The following is a 20,578-nucleotide window of genomic DNA, read 5'->3' as shown; positions in this document are numbered from 1 at the left end:
TCTCGGTGACCCACTACTTGCCCCCCCCCCCCCCAAAGCCCGCCCGCCTAACCCTCCCCTCCAAGCCCTAAACCCAGGCCCACCCGCCCCAACCCAGGGAGGTCGCACCCCATTGTAAAAGACAAGGCAGGCGGCTCAAACATTGAGCAAAGGACCATCACAGTATTATGCAACCACACGCCTAACAGAAGGGGAAAGTGAACTATAGCTTACTGATGTGTAAATAGATAGTGTCACGCAAGAATAAACACGGTATCGATCGACCCGCAGTGTCTTTCCCCTTTATAAAGGCAGTAGGCAAGCTCTTGCAAAGGGGCCGGTAAACATACCACATATTTGGTTACAGGAAATAACACCATCTCTCTGACATGTAGAATCTTCACCTCAGGTTATCAACAAACGGCACAAAAGTAAGTATCATTTTGCTGGGATAACTTTCCTTTTGATGTTTAAAGATAACACTGGAAACAACAAATAATTATTTGTTTGTGGTTTTTTTTGTCGTGCACAGCTTGCCACGATCATTGTAGTAGCCTATGCAAAACATAATGACCAATATTATTGACAAAGCTGAATTATTGATGTCTACCAATGATTCTGATTATGCCTGTATACAATTATTATATAGTCCTAATTTATTGAGCAGAGTATCAAGAAAAAAACATAAGTCACATGTGAAAGTTTAAGCTGAATATAATGTTGTATTATGTAGTTCCTTGTTTATCAAAGATTGTCGAACCATTCTGGTTTAGCGAGGCGTCATCAACCTCATTTTTCTTATGCGTTTGCTAAATCTGGATCACCATTGTTCCAGCGGCGTACGTTTAAAAAGAGAGATAAATTAGTAGGGAAGCGATCGAATGACGATCACCCAAACCATGGATCTGATCATTGTTTACAGGCTGGATGGGTATAGGCCTGGGCAGGGGCAAATGAGGAGGGGTGACCTAGCCCCAAGTTTCGATAAAACAAGAGCACGCACGAGAGCGTTCCTATGTCGCTATCTAAGAAACACCAATTGTGGCACTAATGCGATCGGCTGAACAAAAAATTGTAAAGTTAATGAGATGTTTACTTGCATATTTAATTGATTTATATTACCACAGTGCCTGCTGATGAATACCAGCTACATCAGTCAGTTATTATGTAACATGGCAGGTCTTTTTCATACTTGACACGGGACACTTCAGACTCAGCTCCATTATGCCCGTAGATTTCAATGGGACGAAAGTGTGGATGAACTTTGCATAACCACACTGTGATGCCCACACGCCATAAGTGTCAACTGGCCAAATAAATATTTACCGACAACTTTTTCCTCTCGGTGTGAAAACGAAGTGCAGCTCCGTCAGTATTTATTTTAATCAACATAAATTATAATTTGCATTTAAAAGTCCCCGCAACAGCCGTTAACTTGCTTCAGAAATAGATTCAATGAATAAATAAATTTGGTAAAGATAAGCTTGTAAAAAACGGCCAGACAGACAAGAAAACAAGACAACCAGACAGACAGACAGACAGACAGATAATACATGACACAACAAATTCGTAATAGAAGCGACAAGATGGCAGAACAGTTTTTAAAAGCTGAAAATAAATAAGACAATTATTGAAGAGATGGATGTGGTTCAATTACATAGGATGAGAGCAGACTTCAAAAGACTCACGGACCGCTTAGATCTAATGCGTTCATCTATGACATTCCACACATGAGGACCAAATAAGCGAAGTGGCGCGAGTTGTGAATGGAACATAAAGACTAGTGCAGGGTGGAGATTAGGTGTATAACTGATTTATTGTTACTTCTTTGTCAACTTCCTTGTCAACAACAACAAATGCCAGGGCACGTAACAAAAGGTAACTTAAATCGAGTTTGGCTGGTGAGGTGAAAATAATATACGGGTAGGCCCTACCGCAAAGCAATTGAAGTTCTCTTAATAAAACAGCTGTTACAATGAGGATCAAAGGTAGCGGCAACCAGAAAAGAATTGACTCTGTTCAAAGCTAACAAACTTTATGGGCTGAGTAGTCTGTTTACCTTCAAGGCAGGCGGTATGCCAAGAGGTGGACACTTATTCTCAAACGTTTGAAGAAATTCCGTCGAGGTTTAAGTATTATGAGGATGGGTTCTGTGAAGGGTATAATAGTGGGGTCTTTTCATGCAGTCAGCGTGCGTGTTTCTGTGAAGGGTATAACAGTGGTGTCTTTTCATGCAGTCAGCGGGCGTGTTCACTGTACGCTGTATTGTGTACACGGCCTATCGTGGAAGGTGTGAGGGCTGTTGCTGCCAGTTTAGTGTAGCCTTATTACTTCGGATACTTATTGGTGTGTACCAATGAACCCCAAACGTTTGAGAATAAGGGTCCACCATGCCAAGAGGTCCACTTATACGAATCATTGTTGGACCATTGAGGAGCCTCCTTGGATATACATTGTACCATGGATATACAGACTTGAAATTCAGTCGTTTTATTCGCAATTTCCAGTATTCTGAGACGGCTTGTATCAGCTGTGTACAGCAAACTGGGAATAGAAAAAATAGTAGGCCTCTATGCGACTTGATTACAAGACTACATTTGTTGTACTCGCAACATTTACCTCCGTGGTTTCGTAGAGTGTTTTCATTCATAATAATTAACGCGATGGTGTCCACCATGGTGTCCACATGGACGGAAAACACCTACCAGCACTTCTTTAAAAATCAAGGAGATTACCTTGTAGGCTAACCCGTAAAAATTATCAATTATTTTTGTTTGTGGCCTTTAGGCCTATAGCCCTAGATACAGAAATAAATGTTTTATTGAATTGAACTGAATAAAATAATACAAGCAGATGCCGTCCAAGAAAGGGAATTAAAAGTAAAAAAAAAAAATGCATTTAGACCTAAATGCTTCGATCTTCAATCTTCTTGTTTTGGTTTTTATTAGCCTTGATGCGGTGATGCTGCAGTAGGCCCTATTTCGTTTGACCGGCTATATCATCAACCATGGAGGGCCACATCGATAGACAAGACTTATCGGGTGTTATATACCGGGACAGCCATGCTAACAGACTGGATTCACTCCGGGTGTTACTACCGGCGAGGCCCGGTAAAAGGTAAGCTAAAAATGGCATACAGTAAAACAAGGATACAAGGTTTATCAAGTTGGTTTGGGCCGCAACTCTTAAACAATTATTACATTTCTCTCTCTTTGAATTTACTTCCCAATAACAAATCGCGTAATACATTCCTAACGTCTTATATGCCCTCTACAATTACATTGTTTGACTGATGTGCACATTATTATTAATTCTGTAACAGAGATAAGGCGAGAAGTCCACTAGACACGTCTGGTTTGTTCAGCACCTTGATGTACTCATTCCTAACGTCGATATACCTGAAAGCTCATCGCACTGAAATCACTGAAGACACACTCACCAGTCTCATGTCAGATAGAGATACTACGGCTGTTAACTGCGAACGGTATAATACTCAATAGGAGACTTTCCAACGCTAGGTGGCAGCAGACATACCGGGTAAATTTCCATTGTTTACGTAGTTCTGAACATGCGCATAATTCTGAGAACAATGGATTTACCCGGTAAGTCTGCTGCCCTCTATCGTCCCAGAAAGTCTCCCATTGTTTTACTTCAGACTTATTGTGAAAGAGGTGTATTAAAACAGCATTGTTCTCTGCCCGCTGTTTACTTTTTTTCTTCACGATACAACTTTTTGGACGCTAGGTGGCAGCAGACATGACATGTCTTTTCGTTTCTTTCAGAACTGCAGCAGGTGGCCTTGCCAGTTTGGGGATATTTCCAATCAATATTTACATTAAGAAAAAGCTCAGCCTGACCGTTTTCATTACCAGTTGGTCGAAGTTTGTTTATCGTCCTAGTGTGCCTGGACGATAGCTGTAACAAAAATTCCCGGAGAAAGGGCGTAATCAATATAATTTTGTTGTGACTGATAGTAAGTTCGTTGTGTCAATTCGTGAACCCTCCAGTCCACCCACCCAAGCAGGCCTTCCCGTAATACGGAGGTTCGTTCGGTGAAGTAGTAGGCCTATAGGCTAGCGAAACGAACCATAGTTCTCGGAGCAGTGTGCGCTCGGCCTAGCTTAGCTATCTATAGCGCTACCATCGGGGGGATGGATAAGGTTGCGATAATATTCCAACTATTATTTTGCAAATTTTGTTAGCCCTTAGGCTTATGTTGAGTGTAGTAATTGAAACTGAGTGTTTAAATTTGACTTTTGTTTGTTTGGTTTCTGCCTCTCGAGTTATCAAGCAAGGTTTTTAGTGTAGTAGTTGGCCGTTCTTGTTTCTACGTCATATTTTATAGTATAAAGTAAATAGTGTGGGTGTGAAAAGATTGTCTTTCGATGATCCTAACTCATTACCTGGGGCACACTGTACTTCTTTTAAAAACATTTTTCACAACTAAATCTGTAGTAATTTTGTTTTTTTGGTTATTAACGTTTTTATATAAATTCTACTCTATCAACAAAAATTGTATTTGTAAATGTAAGAGAGAACAGGTAAACCGTGAAAAAGAGAACGGGTAAACCGTGAAACCATGTTTTTTTTTGTCAGGAGTCATTTTCTGTATTACAATACTAAAGTAATTTTACACAAACGGGAAATAACACTTCACTGTCTTTGTCGTTTAAATTTATTTTAAAAGTTTTTTAGTGCTATGTAATTTATTTTATCATATGCTCCATTGTGTTATGTGCCCTACTAAACACTGATGTAAGAAGATAGAAAAAGGAAAGGGAGTAAATAGAAGAACCTTATTATTAATATCAGTAAGCCCTTTTTCTGGGCAAACAACATTTACATTAATCTCTTGAATTATTCTTCTTTTGCAGATTTGAACGGCTATGGAAGGCAGAGACAGAGTCCAGAGGGGAGAGCAAAGCTTCCCTCAGAAGAGTTATATTCCGGTTTATCCGCACTCGATTCCTGGCTGCGTCTCTTGTCTTAGTATGTGGACTGACAAGTGGATTTCTGCTAACGGTAACAAAAATTAATTCATAATTAATAGCCTGCAATCATTACATATTTCCCTCTTTTTTTTATTTTAAATATTCCATTCAAGAGAAAAGGGATTGGTAGATACATGTAATTTTTACAGCTTCAATTTATAAGAAGGTAAACTCAAGCGAACATTTCATCGCACTGACAGAACTTTCCTGTCAGTAAGTTTGTATCTTCTGACTCCTGGTGTTTACGCCCTCACTTAAAATGAAATGTTAAATTGTCTATTATCTCCTGCAGGCGTTTGTTCTTTACCTTGCCATACAATACCTAGAGGAACCAGGTGTCTCCACTGGATACAGTGTAGCATTGGCCTTTGCGCTGTTCTCATCAGCAGCATGCCGGGTAGTAGGCATGAACTTCATGTGGTACCTCAATATCCGGACTGCAGGACGCCTTCGCAATGCCCTCATGATGATCTTGTACAAGAAGGTGTTGAGACTTCGCAGTTCATCAGATATTTCAGTAGGAGAGGTATTATGGCAAAGCTATATTAATTTCTCAAACATTTAATAATAATTTGCTTCTGAAAAAACCTACCTGAATACATAGGCCTATGTTTGGGTATAATTTAGAGTGTATAAATAGAAACGATTCTACACTCAATAAATTGCTTGTGCTGGATGTGTGGTTCGCAAAAGCACATAAACATATTAATTTAGGACTTCAGACTTTCGGACATAGGCCCCTAAAGGACCCTCATATTGAAAATATTACCTAGGTATACGTAATTGAGGGAAAAAATTGCCAAAGTAAGGGGTTTTGCCTAAATTTATCAATGTTTTATGCCATTGTCAATTGTATACTTTTTTATTGAGAGTGATTCACAATAAAGTAGGTCATCAAAAGTTAAGTCAACAGCCACACCCACCTTCATATAATGTAGTTTCATAAGTGGAACAAAAACTGTCTGTAAAACTTGTAAGATGGACTTCCCCTTTGAAAAATGAAGCTTAATTAGTTTGTTATAAGTGTTCTGTATGGAAGTTTTGGCAAAGATAGATTTAAAACTATACACTGAGTACAAATCTTACTTTCCGAAATCATCGGACACATACATCCTAACAACTATGTGGCTATATCAGGTCGTATTCATTTTAAAGATACCATAAGACACATACATCCTAACAACTATGTGGCTATATCAGGTCGTATTCATTTTAAAGATACCATAAGACACATACATCCTAACAACTATGTGGCTATATCAGGTCGTATTCATTTTAAAGATACCATAAGACACATACATCCTAACAACCATTTGGCTATATCAGGTCGTATTCATTTTAAAGATAACATAAGACACATACATCCTAACAACCATGTGGCTATATCAGGTCGTATTCATTTTAAAGATACCATAACACACATACATCCTAACAACTATGTGGCTATATCAGGTCGTATTCATTTTAAAGATAACATAAGACACATACATCCTAACAACCATGTGGCTATATCAGGTCGTATTCATTTTAAAGATTACATAAGACACATACATCCTAACAACTATGTGGCTATATCAGGTCGTATTCATTTTAAAGATACCATATAAGACACATACATCCTAACAACCATGTGGCTATATCAGGTCGTATTCATTTTAAAGATACTTGTCCTCATTATTGTTTTTTCGCAGATGGTGAATATCTGCGTTAATGACATGCAACGCCTTTATGATGCGGTGACATTCCTCCCAGTCCTATTTGTCAGCCCAATCTTCATTTTACTGATTCTAATTGGATGTATACTAGTAGTAGGAGTACCAGCCACTCTGATGGGTACCATCATGCTTCTTTTATTCATCGCTATCCAGGTCTGTGATAAGAGTACTTTGTTTGCATCTTGGTATCAAATGTTGTAAAAAGTAAAATCATTTGACTCATCAACATTTCACCACATAATGCAGCCTGATTTATGTGAGATGGTGTGGCCTAACTAATTCTAATGATGAATGGAAATATCAACCTAAAAAGTAACTTTGAGAGTTTTTGGTTCCGCGTGCTGCTTCTCTCTGATTGGTGCTCTCAGATGTGTTTGAGCCCTACATGCAAAGAGTTTACCATTTTCAGGCTTTTTAATCAAATTCTTCTGATTTTCAAAGAGAAAAAAACAGAAATTAGACTAAAGGTTTTAGTCAGTCATTCCTGGCTAGGTGAATAATAGCAATACCAGTCTGCAGATCTATCTTGGCTTCTTAGATTCTGGAAGCATTTTGTGTTCAGGTTGGTGTTTTGTTTCCTTCCTCCCATTCAACCTCTCCCCTAGTGCATTGTGCACACAGAGAGCCAATATCGTTTTACTATTCCACATTGACAGGGTCGCCTTGCAAAGATTAACATCCGCCTTCGTCAGAAATGCGTGAAGTTAACGGACCAACGTACCCGGCTGATGAATGAAGTCCTTAACTGTATTAAACTCATCAAGATGTACGCGTGGGAAGACATTTTTTCCAGTAATCTGTCCAGTAAGTGAAAGACTATCTCTTTAATTGCATATGTTTGTTTTGTTTTGGGTGTTTGTCTTGTTGAGCTTTTCAATGTTGGGAGGACTCACACATTCACTCTCCATGTAATGTCCACCCCAGCAACCCGTCAGCAGGAGCGTACTTACCTTCAGAGAGCTGGGTACCTAGGGAGCTACACCCTTGGGCTGGTGCTGTCTGCTTGGGTTAGGGTTATCCCTTAATTATTCACACACTCACTCTCCATGTAATGTCCACCCCCAGCAATCCGTCAGCAGGAGCGTACTTACCTTCAGAGAGCTGGGTACCTAGGGAGCTACACCCTTGGGCTGGTGCTGTCTGCTTGGGTTAGGGTTATCCCTTCATAATTCACACATTCACTCTCCATGTAATGTCCACCCCCAGCAATCCGTTAGCAGGAGTGTACTTACCTTCAGAGAGCTGGGTACCTAGGGAGCTACACCCTTGGGCTGGTGCTGTCTGCTTGGGTTAGGGTTATCCGTTAATAATTCATACATTCACTCTCCGTGTAATGTCCACCCCAGCAATCCGTCAGCAGGAGTGTACTTACCTTCAGAGAGCTGGGTACCTAGGGAGCTACACCCTTGGGCTGGTGCTGTCTGCTTGTCCTGCTGTGCTCATCGCTGCAGTCGTTGGTAACCGACTACTGGGTAATGACATCACTGCTGCACAGGTCAGTATTAAATGTTTCTAAATGGACTTAAGTTTAATAAAGCATTGGTTTATTTCAACTCCAAACTGCCACTCTGTGTCTTATAAAGGTTATGTATACGTTTGGTAATGACAACAAGTTACTTATTAAGAAATATAGCACTTCTGGATAAAAAGGACAGATTGTTTTTAATTGACAAATAAAAGTACGAACATTTTTTATTTTCCATCTTCTCCAGGCTTTTACTTTAATGCAGTTATTTGGCTCCTTTTCTATAATCCTGTACCTGCTCCCGAATGCCATCAAACCATTATCAGAATCAGTGGTGTCCATCCAACGTATACAGGTGAGTCTTGGTTCATACTTTAGGTGCTATTCAGGGCTTGAAGAGGGGTGGGGGGGGGGTAGAATCACACTAGACTGCAGGCCCTGTAAGCTCAAGATTTTTACTGGACTAGAATCTAATTTATGCCATCAAACCATTATCAGAATCAGTGGTGTCCATCCAACGCAATGTATACAGGTGAGTCTCGGTTCATTCTTTATTCAGGGCTTGAAGTGGGGGGGGGGGGGGGGGGGTAAAATTAGAGTGTGCAAAACCAGGTTTCTTGTTAGTAACAATTTAGGTTCTGCCCATACACCGATGTGTGTTAGCACTGTATACTCGGTACTTTCCCGAGTCCTGTACCCATACACCGATGTGTGTTAGCACTGTATACTCGGTACTTTCCCCTTACACCGATGTGTGTTAGCACTGTATACTCGGTACTTTCCCCTTACACCGATGTGTGTTAGCACTGTATACTCGGTACTTTCCAGAGCTGTGTGAAAAAAAAGCACAGGCATTACTCGGGTGTATTCATTGCTAACATACATCGGTGTATGGGTAATACCAAAATTAATATTCTTTATCATTGATGCAATTTTCCATTTATTAAAGCATTAATTTTTGTTGTATTTTTCTACAAGCCTATCCTAATGATGACAGAGAGCAATCATGAATGGGAACTCCCATCAGATCCCGGTCACGCCTTGGTTATAGAGAACGCCTCTTTCAGCTGGGATGTCCCTCCCACTAAAGAAAGAATCACCGAGGCAGAAATCAACTCCAACACCAAGTACACATTAGTCATTGATGATGATATGGCTAATGCAGATGAGAAAAATGAAGAAAGTGTAAACACTGAAAGGCTGACATCTGATGAGAATTCTAAGATGCTGCATAGGTCTCTTAATGCACCACAAGGTCAATCCGCAATACTCAGAAACATCAGCCTTATTGTACCAAAGGTAAATAAAATAAAACAATTATTGGACGACAAAGTCTTTTTATCTTAAACCCTGCATGGAAACCAGTCCACATTAGGCGATCTTTGTGGAGATTCAGTTATTTCCACAACTTTTATTGATGTATAATCAAGGGGGAACTCCAGACAAATTAATTTGCAGGATGCTTACTGCCCTTACCATTTGTATAACAAGTAGGCTTCAATATTTACATCCGTTATTTTTTCTTCCTAAGTCCCGTCTGATTGGAGTTGTTGGCTCAGTAGGAAGTGGGAAAAGTTCACTCCTAGCCAGCTTGCTGGACCAGATGTACCTACTGGACGGAAAAGTGACCTTAGATGGGACATTCGCCTTTGCCTCACAGCAGGTACATGTACCCTTTTTGTTATCCCCTCTAACTAACGGGAGATGTAACTCTTTTCAATTCACCTGAGACTGAGAGCAAAATGGTAAATATATTATCATAGTTACTCCTGATTAACACTTCCTGCAAATATGAATGCAAAGTGAATTTGACGTCACAACTCTGCTTTCGCTGTGAATGTTAAGCTGTGAATGTTACATCTCAACTTTTGCGAATTGATCGTTGCAAGTTTGTGACGTCAATGCATGCTTTGTGAGCAAATAAAATAAAATATAAATTCTTTTATTTAATTATTTTCTGTTATGTGCATAATTTGAAGGCTTGGATAATGAATGCAACTGTTCGAGACAACATTTTATTTGGTGAAGAATACAATGAGGAGAGATACAAGAAAGCCATCTTCTCTTGCTGCTTGGAAAGAGACTTAGAAATCATGACAGATGGAGACCAAACAGAGGTTTGTATACTTTCAAGAAATGTCAGTCTTTGGGATCAAGTTTTGGTCTTGACGTTTGTGTCCTTAAAAGCCAGTCATGAGTTTACTGTGGTTGCTATAATCACTGTCCTTTGGCTTGCGGTCCAGTAGGAATTTCAAGCCTTGGACCAATAAGCTTTAAATGCCTCTTCACAAATCAACCTGTATTTATGATGTGTAGTCACAATAAAGAGACTCAAAAAGTAGATCAGTTTAAATAATGAGGCCTTAAAGTTCTCAGAATGTTGCCAGTCTCCAGAACAATTTTAAAATGTGCACACCCCACAATGGATGATATTTTCCATGAAAAGGGTTCAAACTGTGACAAAATAAATGAGCTTTTTCAAATATTTTCTTAATTTAAATTCAGTCTTAATCACTGTCAAAGTTTGAAGGGTGGGAATACATGTTATATTAAACGCTTAAGACACCAAGAATAATCTTAGTTTTTGAAAGCAAAAACGCACTGTGTAAATTGACTGTTATGTACTGTTTGCAGATCGGTGAACGAGGAGTGAATGTTAGTGGTGGACAGAAGCAGCGGATTAGTCTGGCTCGAGCGTATTACTCAGATCGTGATATCTATCTTCTAGATGATCCATTGAGTGCTGTAGATGCACACGTTGGTAAACACATCTTTAATCATTGCATCAATGGAGTACTACGAGGGAAGACAATCTTGTTTGTAACTCATCAACTACAGGTGAATATAATAAGTACAACTCAGAATGACTCAAGCTAAATTTATTGAACAAAATCCCATAGGACACCTGCACATATAAGAAGTATAATACATCCCTGGGAGCTGAGATGGCCTAATAGTCAACTGACCAGGGCTAATAACCCTTTCATGCACCATTTATGTTAGTACAAAATTGATCACAGGTTCCGATTAATTTGCTCACTTGTTTCTTTTGCAAATGGTAACCCCCCCCCCCAAAAAAAAAAAAAACAGGTTCCGTCTCAAGAGTCCTTTTTCCCATAGTGAAAACTGTGTGGCTGTGAAGTCTTTATTTTACTTTTTACAACTATTTTTCTGAAGGGTTTCAAACCAGTCACTAACGACCAGTCAGCGTGTGAAACAGTTGATGTTGGAGCCTCACTGAGTGACATATTTGAGCTATGAGAAGCCACTATTATTATTGTTATTTATTGTTATCATTGTTTTCTTCAATATAGTACCTTCAAGAATGTGACCACATTATTCTAATGAGAGATGGTGGTATATCTGAGCAGGGTACCCATAATGACCTCATCAAGGCAGACGATGAATACGCCCGTCTAATTGACACGTTCCACGGTACAGTCGGGGAAGATGGACACAATGTACAACCAAAGAGCAGAGTGGGCAGGGTGAAGGAAAACAAGAGCATGGATACTGACCATGGGATGGAAGGAAATAACAATATAGTAGCTGTAGACAATGATGAAATTGGTAATTTACCCACTCTGTTTTCCCATCTTGTTCATTACTTGATACTTGAGATAAAAAGTTAATCCCCTTACACCTTTAGGTAAACCCTCTGCTGCAGCTTTCAAGGTTAAATTATACTTTGGTGTGATCTTTGGCAGTTACAGGTTGAATGACTTCTGAATTGTACCCTTAACAAATATATTGACAAAATAGAGAGCCTGCTGACATGGGGCTAATTAGCTCAGGTCATAAAGTGCTAGGTAAAGAGCTTTTATATGGGATTTGAAGCAAACCTTGCGTGTGCCAAGAGCTCTTCTTTGTGTGCTAGTGTTAGAGTCAAAATTGGAACAGGCTATAAAGCTTTTAAATATTGGAACAGGCTATAAAGCTTTTAAATATTTTCTATTTTTATGTCATTTAAAAGTGCCCAGATGAGGTTAATTTCACCAAGCAATTTCTTTTTTAAAAACCAGTTGCTTATCATACTATAAACTGCCTTGGTACAAAATATGAGATAACTTTGGTGTGACCACAGAAAACATGCGAGTATTTTGCTTTATATTATCTTTTTTTCAAGCTTCACTCTTAAGTATGTGTTATTTGTACTAAAGAAAACTAAACATCTGACCTTTCTACTTATCCAGCCAAACTTATTAATGAGGAAGATCGAGGTCGTGGGACGGTGTCGTTCAGTACTTACCGTAGCTTCATCCAATATGCCGGTGGTGTTTGCCTGGCAGTCACCAACGTCTTGCTCATGTTCTTAGCGATGTTAGCGTCAATAGCTACCACTATATGGTTGTCAATCTGGATTCAGGAGATGGTGAGGTGGAAAACTAAAGTGGTAAGCTGGTTAATAATTGACATACAGGGTGGATAAATAAGGGTGCTGCACCCCCCCCCCCACCCCGACAAAGTTTTGACAATTTTCTGACACAAACAAAATAAATTAAACTACGACTTGAGGCAAATGTTTTTTTTTCAAGATTTTTCCTGATTTAAGGGGTTTCTAAAAAGCTCTTTTAGTCTTTCAAGTTCTGCTGGTACTATCTGAACTTCCAATACTCTTTCTGTTCCCTCACATTGGCAGGGGGAGAATGTCCGTACTTTGCAGTTTTACAACAGCTTTTAAGACTGCCCCTCATTTCTTTGGTTTTCATTATAACACTATAGATTCCTGGCAACGCCACGGACTCTGAGTCACCCGAGTCACCGACACCGGCCTATGGTCTGCTACCGTTCAATCCAGCGGGTGACAATGCTGGGTCAGACGTACCTCCATACTCACCGATTGATGGACCCAATGAAAACGATGATAACTTGTCATTCTATATTCCCATTTACATTGGGATATTTGTACTGGCTTTGTCCATCCTTGGAATTGCATGCGTTACTTATATCATGGTGAGTCAAACTCAGTGACGCTTCATCATTGATTTAGAACGAGTACATTTATTCCTATCCGGTAGTTTTATGTGAAAGGTCTAGACTCATAATCTAAGCAGCCTTGTGGCTCTACATGGAATGATGAATTCTCACCAAGTTATGACGTCAATCATAAGGTCCATGGTTTGGACTTTTTAGAAAGATCTCTCTTCTCTAGCTGACCAACTTAATTCCTTCAATCAACCTTTCAGACATGCTCCCAGACATTCCCAAACGCAAACATATTTTATTACTATCTTCACAGACTTTGCTTCGAGCTACAACGCGTATCCATGATAGACTACTGCATAAGATAATGCGATGTCCAATGGCATTCTTTGACACTACACCACTGGGTCGTATTCTCAACAGATTCTCTAAAGATATGGATGAAGGTAAAAACAAATCAAATTAGTTTGTAATTGATCTTGATTTAAGTAATTCTGGTAATAATTGTGATGATCATTTGATCCCTCACCTTGAAATGGCCTTCCAACCTTGTGATCTTTGGCGATATCTCACAAAAATATATGTATTTTTAAATCCGCCTGGTTATAATGTACTCTCCTTTTTGTCATACAGTTGACTTGATGCTACCGATCAATTTAATGAGGGCGTTGATATTCCTTAGTGTGGTCTTGGTGATCCAGACCATTATCGGAATCATCCTTCCTTACTACCTCATCATCTTCGCTCTGGTTGTCATAGCAAGCAGCGCCCTCTATGTCATCTTTCGTAAAGGCTTTTGCGAGATAAAGCGCTTTGATAACACCTCAAGGTCCAAGATGGTGTCCCATATCTCTGCTACGATGCAGGGATTGGTGTCCATACGGGCATACGGTCAATCAGAGAGATTTATGGCCAGGTGAGGGAGGTTGACTGAGAAGTTGAAATTGGAACTTTGAAATGAAAATACCATGACGGTAGTCTAGCTGAAATAAACTACACAAGTGTTTGCTTTGATTCCTACATTATTTATGATCGTAATGATATTTTAATTTATGGCAATTGAAATCAGAAAAATCATTTACCTTGGTTGACTGTATTTTAGACAGAAATGCATCTCTGGAGCAATTGCACGAGCATGAGCTTTAGTTTGGTTTTCCAACTGCACAATTAGTGCCAATAACATGATGAATAGAAAGCGAGAAAAAAGTGGTCAGTTTTAGATGTTGGAGGAAAACCCCAATGGGGAAATTCACCCAATCAGGTAGGGACTGAAAACCCAACGCACATGCAGCGATTCGGTCTGAGTGGGATTCAAACTTGGGTCCCCAGAGGAAAAAGGCAGGGAAAGATTAACCACTGGGAGGCAACCTGATCCCCTTTTATGGCACTTGAACTATAAAATGCTTTTGGTTGGTTTAGGTTTTTTATATTAACTGATCCTATACATTGTTTTTAATAAATATTCTATAAATTGTTTCCCCATCGATAAGATTTAAAGAGCTACTTGACACCAATTCACACTTATTACAATTGTTTGGCATGGCACCCCGGTGGGTGGCCGTGCGTATGGACATCATGGCCGCCATGTTGGTCGGCGTGTTGGCACTGCTGATTCTACTAGCCAAGGATACCTTGTTCTCCACTGTCGTTGCCTCCATGGCCTTGTATCAAGCACTTTTGGTAAGATTACATTGCTCAAAATGTTTATGTACAGTATAGACAAAACTGACTTCATCAGGGAGCCCTCCTCTCCTTTCTTTACCGTTTACTGTAAACACCTTTAACACTTTATCAAGATTTTATCAAGAACAATACAGAACCCCAAATGACAGACTGGGGAGGGGTAAACAGGGTAAGCAGTAGTCCGAGTTTGTTTTTATAACATCGTCTTTTATTTACAATCTTTGTACATCTTCTTCACAATTTGCAGATTTCCGGTGGGTTTCTGCAGGAACTCGTCATTTCTTGCACAATGACTGAAAGTTCATTCATATCAGTGGAAAGAATGCTGGAGTATATCGAGGTATGAAGAAGAAAGAAATACACCACAGCCATGCTATCGTCACAACTAGTTTAAACAAGATAGGTTGACACATGCAAACAACCATTCATGTACCAAAAATCTATCAATAACTTCCTTGTCAGAAAACGCAATCTGAAGCCGATGATCATGATGAAGAAAGCAAACCTGATGATTCCTGGCCCTCTAGTGGTGACCTGAAATTCCAGCAAGTTGAGATGAGATATCGACCTGAGCTTCCACTCGTCTTGAAGGGGATCACGTGTCATATACAGCCCAGGGAGAAGATTGGCATTGTGGGAAGGACTGGCTCTGGTAAGTTGGACTGTTTAGAGACCCATTTTATGGCTCTGCTTATACCACCGAATTCTTTACTTACGATCACCATTCTTTGCTTACAGGGCAAGCGCCGAACTTCTGGTCTAGCTGTGTAAGCTAAGAATTTATTTCTTATAGCATTTTTCTTGTTTAGGTAAATCTTCATTAGGCGTATCCCTCTTCCGTCTTGTGGAGAATGCCTCTGGTATGATCCTTTTAGACGGAGTAGACATAGCATCTCTTGGCCTCCATGATCTACGATCTAGACTGGCTGTCATCCCTCAAGACCCAGTGCTTTTCGCTGGCAGCGTCAGGTAATAATGTTCTATCCTGCCACCACTTTTTCATTTCTTATGAAATAAATTAGTGTGTAATTAACTTAAATGGGATATTCCTTTTGATAAAAATGATTGAAAAAGTGGATACAAAAATCTTTCTAAAATATCAACGTTTAAAGCCTGTAAGTCCACACTGAGTATTCACAATGTGAACAATACTTAAATAATCACACAAGTGTAACAAATAAAGTTTATAATTCTAAAACTGAATTTGACTTGGCAGTTCAAGCAGAAGTTTGGAAAACTACTTTGAAAAGCCATACTCGAGCCCACCTGTTGGCGACCGAATGAGTGAGTGAGTGAGTTGGTGTTCAACTGACTTAAAATTTGTCACAATGTATGTCAGGTTTTTTTCCCCCTGTGAATTGTGTTATATTTCCAGGACAAACACTTGATGGCTCCATGTATTGTGACACATTGATGATGAACAGTTTTTAGGGTTTGCCTTTACAATGGCTCCATGTGTGACGCCCTGATTATGAACAGTTGTTTTGATGTCTGAGATGGCCAATAATCATCAGGCAGTAAGACTGACAAGCGATTTTAACCATTTTGTGCTCTGACGTTGAGGGTAGTGAACTCCGGTTGTATAAATCCCCAGATTTGTTTACCTTTTTTCATGCAGAATGAATCTGGACCCCTTAGAGAAGCATTCAGATGCTGAGCTGTGGGATGCATTGGAGAAAACTTACCTCAAGCAAACGGTAAGAATCGTGGTATCTTGTTAACACTTTACTGAGTAATGTCTAACGAAAAACACACCATTGATGACTAAATAATGTCCTCTGGTTTGAGTGACCTTTAATTTGGGATATAGGATTGGATGGGGATTGCTTAGAGTGCCTGCCATACATCAACAGTACAACTTTTTACTGTAATATGACTGGAAGGGTTCTACTTTATCAGAGGGTTTGATATAATATGTTGGCAGTGTTGACACTCGCTCTAAGCCATGTATCAGATTCTGATTCCATTCCAGTTTCCTAAAAAGAAACAACCAATCATCTGACTTGATGTCGTTTGACTAGAGAGGTTTATTGAGCGTTTCATACTCTTTTAAAATTGACCAGATAAGTGCCTTAGACAGTCAGCTAGAGGCTACAGTGATCGAGAACGGGGAGAATTTCTCCGTTGGTGAGAGACAACTCATGTGCATGGCTCGTGTTCTCCTCAGGAATAGCAAGGTAAAATCACACCTAATCACTGATATTAATTGGCAGACTAGATAGTCTGAGACAGTGTGTTTTGTCTGTATTAGCGGGCAGGAATAGCAAGGTAAAATCACTCTGATATTTGGCAGACTAGATATGCAAGTCTGAGACAGTGGGTTTTGTCTGTATTAGCGGGCAGGAATAGCAAGGTAAAATCACTCTGATATTTGGCAGACTAGATATGCAAGTCTGAGACAGTGGGTTTTGTCTGTATTAGCGGGCAGGAATAGCAAGGTAAAATCACTCTGATATTTGGCAGACTAGATATGCAAGTCTGAGACAGTGGGTTTTGTCTGTATTAGCGGGCAGGAATAGCAAGGTAAAATCACTCTGATATTTGGCAGACTAGATATGCAAGTCTGAGACAGTGGGTTTTGTCTGTATTAGCGGGCAGGAATAGCAAGGTAAAATCACTCTGATATTTGGCAGACTAGATATGCAAGTCTGAGACAGTGGGTTTTGTCTGTATTAGCGGGCAGGAATAGCAAGGTAAAATCACTCTGATATTTGGCAGACTAGATATGCAAGTCTGAGACAGTGGGTTTTGTCTGTATTAGCGGGCAGGAATAGCAAGGTAAAATCACTCTGATATTTGGCAGACTAGATATGCAAGTCTGAGACAGTGGGTTTACGACTGCGATGCTTGCTAAGAAGTTATCACATGGTGCTTCTGCAAACTGCACCTAATTCTACTCCCACCATGTAATGTTTCCAATCCTACTTACACAGTATGTTATTTTCCCTTATACCCCAGGTGTTATTGATGGATGAAGCTCCAATCCTACTTACACAGTATGTTATTTTCCCTTATACCTCAGGTGTTATTGATGGATGAAGCTACGGCAGCCATTGATACAGAGACAGACAGTCTGATTCAGCAAACGATACGAGATGCATTCAAGGAATGTACAATCCTCATCATAGCGCACCGGCTCAATACCATACTGGATTGTGATAAGATCATGGTCATGGAGAAGGGACAGGTCAGTAATGCTAGACATTGGATAGCGCTATGTGGCAGCAGACTTTCTCAGTAATTTGCTATTGTTTTTCAAAGCAGTATGAGGCAAGTTTCTGAGTTATGCGTACCGTCACTTAACCAACCGAGCTCAGTTTTTAGAGTGAGGGAGGGTTAATCAGGAGGTCGTTGGTTCAAGTTCAGCTGCAGTAAAGTTTTATTTTTTTCAAATCCCAAATTGTTTAACATCTACCTAGTCAATTTCCCTTGTGGTAAAGTACTCTATCATTTAAACGCTTTTGCCAGCTGACATTCAAAGCTTGAAAAAGCAATACTGATTGTTGAAGACCTATAAACCCAACCTCGTTTTGAAAGTTTAAAGAATCGTTTCCCATTATTCAATTAAGTCTCAAATGTCCATCTGTCCTAACCAGATTGTCGAGTTGGATACACCCAAGGCATTGCTAGCGGATCCAGCATCTCAGTTCAGTGCCATGCTGGAAGCTTCAGAACATAACAAAGGACAACTCGATTGATCAAGAAAGGTTTATGATCTGATATACAAGGAGCTTGAGATGATGGCCAAATCCAGCAGCCGTCTCCTGGGTTCCCGCTCGCTGGCTATTGTAAGCCTTGTAAGCCTTCTGAAGTAGAGTCTTTTCATCTTGCACAGTGCCATAACCATCCTTCAACTCATGAACAAGAGCTCCTTGTATATGAGGCATGACGTCAGGGTGGCCTTCCTGTCACCTCCATGGATGTTATCTAGAGGCCGATATTTTGGTGTGGGCTCCTAGGCAGCAGCTCAAGAATATCTGCCGCCACAAGAAGAGTGAGGTCACTATGTTAGACAATCTAGTGTGCCTCGTCTAGTACCGCCCAGCGATGGACCTTCCGCTTGCCCTTCCCCTCCAATATCTGCCGCCACAAGAAGAGTGAGGTCCCTTTGTTAGACAATCTAGTGTGCCTCGTCTAGTACCGCCCAGCGATGGACCTTCCGCTTGCCCTTCCCCTCCAATATCTGCCGCCACAAGAAGAGTGAGGTCACTATGTTAGACAATCTAGTGTGCCTCGTCTAGTACCGCCCAGCGATGGACCTTCCGCTTGCCCTTCCCCTCCAACTTCTGCTACTTTAAGGATGCCCTCTTTGTCGTTTCTTCTTCTCTGGCCTACCTTAAAGTTGCCCTGTCAGCCACCCCAGCACTCCCTCCAATACTGCCCAACCCCATTTTCAGAGTTTTGTGATGATCCCACATATTCCGAACCCAAACAATCCTCCCACACTAGCCCGATTTGAGAGCTATAAATGCGGTCAAGTTGGACATGTTGCACTTAGGTGTCTAATCCCCCAAAACAACAAAGTCCATGCCGTTAAACAGGCACCTGCCTCCACAGGGGTTAATGTGACAGGAAGCATCACACTCAAACCTGATTCACATTGAAAAGAAAATATCCACTTTTTATTTTATTAAATAATGAATAGGGTAGATGGCCTTAGCTTTCGATCCAATCCGGACCTTCTTCAGAGGCAGAGGCTTTTATTTTATTGATATTTTGTAAACATTTTAAGTGATTTTAAGGGGAACAGTTTACTTTTGGTCGGTAGTCAGGTAATTGAAACCAGAAACTTTAATTTAAAATTGTTATTTGATATTTGCCCAATAACAAATAAATTTGTTATTGCTTCTTGAAAATAAACGTACTCAGTATATTATTCTATTGATATTCTGTAAGCATTTTAACTGACAACATTTTAGGGTAATGACTAACTTTAGTGACATATTATTGTTCATTTGTTCTTTTAGTTTTGTTTTAATTAAGCCGTCCAAATATGGACTCTGAGGAATGTGAATAAAAGACTTGTCAAGTCTTTTGTGCTTTCTGTTAGCGTTAGTTATACTATACCTTGGGCATTTATAGCTGTTTTTCACACATTCTACTGGCACTTTATAACAAGTCTTTTTGACCAGGGTTTTTATTTCCCCATTGTATTTACTTTTAAATATAACAGGGTGCTTTTAGGGTTTATTTGTATAATTTTGAACTTTATATTAAAGGGTATTTCAGTCAGTTTACTATTTCATTTCATTTATTCTGGTTGTGAAGCCAACGACTCTCGGAAAAAAAGCTTGAGAGAAGATAAGGATGGAAGTTAAAGTTTTTGATGTTGGAGGAAAACCCAAGAGAAATATTCTAGGGAAAACTCATAAGTAAGCCAGGGAGTGAAAACCCAATCCCATGATCCTCGTAGTGTCCCCAGTGTGATTCAAACTAGTGTCTCCAGTGTGATTCAAACTAGTGTCCCCAGTGTGATTCAAACTAGTGTCCCCAGTGTGATTCAAACTAGTGTCCCCAGTGTGATTCAAACTAGTGTCTCCAGTGTGATTCAAACTAGTGTCCCCAGTGTGATTCAAACTAGTGTCCCCAGTAAGATTCAAACTAGTGTCCCCAGTGTGATTCAAACTTGTGTCCCCAGTGTGATTCAAACTAGTGTCTCCAGTGTGATTCAAACTAGTGTCCCCAGTGTGATTCAAACTAGTGTCCCCAGTGTGGTTCAAACTAGTGTCCCCAGTGTGGTTCAAACTAGTGTCTCCAGTGTGATTCAAACTAGTGTCCCCAGTGTGATTCAAACTAGTGTCCCCAGTGTGATTCAAACTAGT

General features: G+C 40.0%; 1 protein-coding gene across 1 annotated transcript; it reads left to right on the top strand.

The window, feature by feature from the left end:
• The first annotated feature begins 228 nt into the window (after positions 1–228).
• On the top strand, positions 229–19,382 carry LOC117298496 (multidrug resistance-associated protein 5-like). Its single transcript, XM_033781783.1, has 26 exons — positions 229–410; positions 2,928–3,096; positions 3,302–3,463; positions 4,854–5,001; positions 5,263–5,496; positions 6,662–6,838; positions 7,342–7,489; positions 8,032–8,180; positions 8,398–8,505; positions 9,129–9,449; positions 9,682–9,813; positions 10,130–10,267; positions 10,785–10,988; positions 11,465–11,720; positions 12,344–12,543; positions 12,873–13,103; positions 13,390–13,519; positions 13,707–13,989; positions 14,564–14,753; positions 15,004–15,096; positions 15,219–15,408; positions 15,566–15,725; positions 16,375–16,453; positions 16,820–16,933; positions 17,779–17,943; positions 18,353–19,382. The coding sequence occupies exons 2-26, from the start codon at positions 2,987–2,989 to the stop codon at positions 18,452–18,454; spliced, it is 4,224 nt and encodes a 1,407-aa protein (XP_033637674.1). The 5' UTR covers positions 229–410; positions 2,928–2,986; the 3' UTR covers positions 18,455–19,382.
• Positions 19,383–20,578: the final 1,196 nt, after the last annotated feature.

The sequence above is a fragment of the Asterias rubens genome, chromosome 13 (assembly GCF_902459465.1).
Source record: "Asterias rubens chromosome 13, eAstRub1.3, whole genome shotgun sequence".
NCBI classification, from domain to species: Eukaryota; Metazoa; Echinodermata; class Asteroidea; order Forcipulatida; family Asteriidae; genus Asterias; species Asterias rubens.
This window is presented reverse-complemented; position numbering and strand designations above follow the sequence as displayed.